Below are 6,000 nucleotides of genomic sequence, written 5' to 3'. Positions count from 1 at the left end.
TATTTTCATGTCCCTGTAGTAGGGGGAGGTCATCTCTATAGATGCCGCTCACTTGTACTTTTCATATTCTGGTTGTCAATGGTCACTACTAGGAGACATGGCTGACGGCTTCTGGCTCCATGCGTTTTGGACAGTATAGGACTAAACACGGGTCACCTACAGAATTTACTTTATAGGTTATATAAGATGAGAACTAAAATGTATCCAACCTGCCGTGTACCCAGCACATTTATCTTATCTTATCCATCATCTACTTGCTGTTAGATTACTAATGTAACATTGTTGGTTTATGTTCTAGTATATATTTTCTTGTATTTAGCTCAGGCTTGAACAGAATTATATAACATTTTGGGAGGAATATACATCCCAGCAGCCCAGTGTTAGAGGTCAGGATGGCAAATATCTCCACGGCCACCATGTATTTCCCTCTGGTGCTGAGATAAGCCGGGATCATGGCGATCCAGACACTGCAGAACACCAGCATGCTGAAGGTGATATACTTGGCCTCATTAAAACTGTCCGGTAATGTCCTGGCTAAGAAAGCTGTAATAAAACTAACCGCAGCCAGAACCCCCATATAACCCAGGACAGAGTAGAACCAAAGATCTGACCCTTCATTACACTGAACTACGACCTTCTCCTTATAAGAGCGTGTGTCCAGCTCCTGGAAGGGAGGAGAGAGGGTCACCCAACTCATACAGAGGACAACCTGGACCGAGGAGCAGATCAGGAGCACACAATTAGGGAGTCTCACTCCAGTCCATGTTCTCCACACACTTCCAGGCCTGGTGGCTTTGAAGGCGATGTAAACCATGATGGTCTTGGCCAACAATGAAGAGATGGACACTGAGAGGAATATTCCAGTAGAGATCTGACGTAACATGCAGGTTATATCCACAGGACGACCGAGGAACAAGAAGACACAGAGGAAGCTCAGCATGATGGAGACCAGGAGAACAAAGCTCAGGTTCTTGTTATTGGCTCTCACTATTGGGGTGTTATGATTTAAAACAAAAATTAAAAGTAATAAAACAGTCATAATACAGAAGAAAATTGATAAACAAGAAAGAGTGATGGAAATGATATCCTCAGCATAAGATAAATATTCTAAGTCTTTCAATGCGCAGGATGTTCTGTTCTCATTGGGCCACGAATCTTCTGGACATTTCATGCAATCTTTACTATCTGTAAAAGAGAAAATAAAAATTATAATTTCCACATTTTACTATATGTATAATGCTCTGCAGATTTTTAAAATAACAGGGAAAACATAACAGTTTTACTTAAAAAATCGACAGAATTTCGCCTCAGAAAAGAAAGTCAAAAGTTTATGAAACATATATTGTAAATTGTATTTTCTGAAAGAGTAATATTGTAAAACAGAACGCACCCCCCAAAAAACCAGCCCTCGTACATCTACATATAAATGCATAGATCTCTGATGCATTGATGTTAAAACAGTAAAATTGATTCAATGATAAAACTTTAAGGACTAAACTATTTTATTTTTTTTTGTGCTTCCAATTTCAATCCCCGTCTTTAAAACTTTTTATTGTTTCCAGTAGAACATTAGAAAGTCTTGTTTTCTACCTAAGAAATTGTACATCTTAGTAACAGCATTTCATATTCCATGCAAGTTACTGAGGACCTGATGAAATTGTGGAAATACACATTTGTGAAATTTTCTTGTGGGCGCAGTTTTTACTGTACCAAATGACACCTCTGGTTTATTACTTGGGTCGAATTGCTGTCATACCAAACTTATTTTGGTTTTATTATGTTGAAGTAGCTTTTAAAAAATTATCTTCAGTTCTTTGGAAAGGGGTTGATTTGAATTTGTATTTATTTTTGTTTTACTGTTTTAACTTTTTTGTTACAACTTTTTACTTTACTTTAATCTTTGGGGGTCTGATCATTCCTATCGTAAACTGCAAGACTGCATTATTGCAGTGTGTGGAAATGTGTTGTAGATCAGGAATGACAGGTCCTGGAGTGTCACGCGGAGTCCAGGTTTCCATTGGATTGGATAGTTGGGGATCATTGTGGAACGACAAGCGCATCCAAGATGGCGGCACTCGGGTAAATTGTTAATCCTCTTGTGATTGCGGTTGTCATCAGTGGGTGTTTGCTTCATAATGCAGCCAACACCCATCAAGTACAAATAGGGCTCAGTCTTTAAGCCTTCTTGATACATCCTTAGCGGCATTACGATGTACATGTATGTCATAATTCGTTAAGGGGTTTAGTAATAAAATGGTCAGTCACGCTCTTTCTATAGATGTTGGAAAGGACAAAACATAATAAACATACTAAAAATAATTCCCTTTAAACGTTCTACTAAGATACTTCATTATAGTAACAGTTGGACTCACTCTGACACTCTAATCTATATAAAATAAAAGAGCCTTGACCCATTTATCTCGTCTATGACCTCCCACTGTCTTTTGGGTGCAGCAGGTACTGAGTCTATAGTGATGTCCTTTGGCTTTGCTGCAGTTTGTAGAACTGGTAGGACTGGTCTCTTTATGTCAGACATAAAACAAGTCCCTAAATAGTCACATTAATGGTAAAATAAAAAACATTTCATTTTTTTTAGACTTCACAAAGCTACAAAAAACATTGGAAATACATATGGGAAATACTGATTTTGACCTTTCCCCAACATCCATAGTAGTTGAGTCTACAGCAGAGGTTGAGTCTTTACTCAATGCTATCATACATTGGCTCTGAGTTGTGTCTCTCAGGTTCTCTTCTAAATTTCCCATCACAACGAGTGTGTTGTAGAGCGATGCCCTCGGATATACTAGTGTTACATGTGACCTGTCATGTGTAGGCAATAGATGGTCCATCAGATCTACCTGATGTATTAGATATTTCCCCTTCCGCACATGGGGCACATTGGTAACAGCACAGGTGTATATCAGAACCTGTCACTTTCCTCTCTCCAGGTAAACATCTTGGTGAGCATCGAGAGATGAGGATCTGCAGAAAGCAGACAACATTCATTTACAAGTTCTCCATCATGATTACGTGATGAATATAAGAGACCAAGATCCCTGTATTTTCTCTTTCCACATTCCCCCTTGTCATGAAATATTCCAGTAAAAAGCATCCTGAGAAAATAAGGATAGAAATCCTCCCACAACTCACTTCTTCTGCATTATTTTTCCAAATTATATTTTCTGTTTTAAGCCAAAATTTCAAGTCGTCCATTGAGCTTATTCGATATCCTCCAACCGTGTTCAAGGTAATTCCATCCCCGAAAATAATGTTGCTAACAATGTAGGGGATTTCTGTTTGTCCTTTGTCGGGGAAAACTTTTTGTTGTGTCCCGGATCCATTCAGATGCATCATTGCGTGTAGATAACGGTGGACCTGCCATGAATAACATGAAATCAATAAAATGAATTAGTAAAATTATGTCAAATGCAGTAGAAGTCATAGAATTAAAATTTAAGATATCATACACATTTTTCCACTAATTTGAATTACAATGTGTGACAAGAAAACAGCCTCAAACTTAGGGCAGATTTAACAAATTGGGCTTGATCTAGAAGCCCTAAAGCTGCTTGGTCCTTAAGGTTTTTAAATCAGTAAAATAGGCAGATCTCCCAGCCGAGATGGTATACACCCCTGTGTACTGAAATATGTACAGTGATAAACAGAACATAATTTCTAATATTTGATGATTCCTCAAGGCTCAACATGACTGGTGCATAACACATGCCAATATTTAAAAATTGGTCAAAAAGTGATCCTGGAAACTACAGACCTGTGAGTCTAACTTCTGTTGTAGGGTTTGTTAGAGATGCTACTCTAGTAGCATCTCTAATAACTGCACATAACTTTATAACCCAACATCACCACTGGGCTTATGAGGGACCTGTTTTGTCAGACTGATCTAATTGGCTTCTAAGAGGAGGTTAGCTCTAGACGGGACCTTGGGGAGGCTGTAGTGGATTTTGTGAATCTGGACTTTTCAAAGGCATTTGATACGGTGCCACATAAAAGGTCAGTTCATAAAATGAGACGACTGGGACTAGGGGAAAATCTGTGTATTTAGTGTTAAGGAGATCGCACTGGTTTTGGACACCATCTTGCATACTGTCAGCCATTTTAGATACAGCGGACATGTTTGCTGACCATTTTCAAGCTAATGTCATGATTCAGCCATTTTTGTGTAACCTGCCTGTAAAATTTTTTATTGGCACATGTGAGAAATGATTGACCATCGGTATGTTCTCCTTCTAATCATAAATGTTTGGGTTGTACATTGTCCGTACATTCTGTAGATTAACATGTCTGAAAAGAAATAGTTTATGGGTCATTAACCATTTGGGAGAATGTCTTAGAGAATGTGCTGGTAAATTCATTTTGATTAATAGTATTACAGTATTCTTATCTCCTTTTTAACGCCCAATGCTGGGTGTGATTTGTAAATATACAGTGTGATTTGAGTGCAGCTGAAGAATGAGTCTGCGAATTGGGATTGTTCTCTCTCCCCAGTACCGGGGCAGCCATGAAAGGGTTCATTTGAAAGTCGCAATGCAATGGGGGGTTTGAGCCCCAGATAAAAATCTCTTACATTGGGTAAGCGAATGGTTCAGTGATAGAAAACAGAGGGTCATTATAAATGGTACAAGCTCAGATTTGGCTTAAATTACCAGTGGAGGTCACAGCGGTCAGTATTGGGCCCCCTTCTCTTTAATATTTTTATTTATAACCCCATGAATGGTTTTCAAATTAAAGTTTCACTATTAGCAGCTAATCAATTAATACCGATGTTAATGGTATAACATTACAGAGGGATTTGTGGAAACTGGTGGCCTGGGCTAAAAATGGAAAATAAAGTTTAACGTGGATAAATGTAAGGTTATGCACCTAAGTCAAGAAAATGAAAATGTATTATTATTATACATGTTGCTTTGCTTGTACAGTGACACCTGAGTTGCCCAGATAGTGACCAATGTCAAATATTGGGTGGCCACCCTGCTGGGTCCATGCTACAAGGATACCTTAGCATTTTTCATTCCACCAGTAGAGTGATGGAGAAAAAACACTACTTTCAGAGTTTCCATCAAACCCATCCCATAGAGAGCTAACTTGTAGAACAAGGTAGATGCAAATTAAGTATGGGCACCAGCACCACCTCAAGATAGAGAGGAGCATGGTCAGAATGTGGAACACCATGTTTATTTCTCCTCAACCTTCACCACCAATGGATATGGCACATAGTACCAGGAGGCACTCAACAATGGGTATTCCTAATTTTATTTCTGGTTGGGAAAATAGGACATATTGTCTGAGCTTGCCCTTTATGTTTTGGAGGTGCTGTTCTGCCCTGTGGAAGTGTACTGTCGGAGCTTGATTTCATCACCGTCAGGGGTTTCATCATCCACAAGATAATATACCTATCCACGGCCAACATTCTCTTTTTCGCTATGATAAAACAGGCACGGATCCCATATGTCTTGGCTGTGCCAGCGAGTGATTAGTAGGATAGCCCAATTAAGTCAAATTCTGTAATCTCTGGATTTAACACTCATAGTACCAAAATATCATAGTAAACTAATTTAGAAAACGCCCATCAAGTTCCCACTTAATTCTATATTATACAATAACTTCCTGAATCATCAGAAACTACTTTAAAAAGTTTTATTTCCATGAGATGTAATATTATTGTAATCCAGAAAAGCTCCCAGGCCCCACTTGAACATGTTCAGATTATCCGCCATTACAGCTTCCTGCCGAGGAGAGTCCCAGAGACTCACTGCTCGCACAGAAAAGAATCATTGTCTATGATGGTGGTAAAACTACCTCTCCTCTATCTGTAGAGGATGCCACCTGTCTACGGTGAAGATAGAACTGCTTCTCCTTTAGATGCAGAGGATGCCCCTGTCTATGGTGATGGTAGTACCTCCTCTCCTCTAGGTGTAGAGGATGTCCCCTGTCTATGGTGATGGTAGAACCTCCTCTCCTCTAAGTGTAGAGGATGCCCCC

General features: G+C 39.2%; 1 protein-coding gene across 1 annotated transcript in view; it reads right to left on the bottom strand.

Moving 5' to 3' along the window:
- Positions 1 to 268: 268 nt before the first annotated feature.
- Positions 269 to 6,000, bottom strand: part of LOC140070301 (vomeronasal type-2 receptor 26-like) — a 28,913-nt gene continuing 23,181 nt past the window's right edge. Inside the window, exons 4-6 of the mRNA XM_072116653.1 lie at positions 3,151 to 3,375; positions 2,859 to 2,982; positions 269 to 1,185 (exon numbers count right to left, since the gene is read on the bottom strand). Coding sequence (XP_071972754.1) covers positions 269 to 1,185; positions 2,859 to 2,982; positions 3,151 to 3,375 — 1,266 coding nt within the window. The remainder of the gene's footprint in view (positions 1,186 to 2,858; positions 2,983 to 3,150; positions 3,376 to 6,000) is intronic.

This window comes from Engystomops pustulosus, chromosome 7, assembly GCF_040894005.1.
Source record: "Engystomops pustulosus chromosome 7, aEngPut4.maternal, whole genome shotgun sequence".
Taxonomy (NCBI): domain Eukaryota; kingdom Metazoa; phylum Chordata; class Amphibia; order Anura; family Leptodactylidae; genus Engystomops; species Engystomops pustulosus.
Note: the sequence above shows the minus strand (reverse complement) of the source record. Positions and strands in the feature narration are given on the sequence as shown.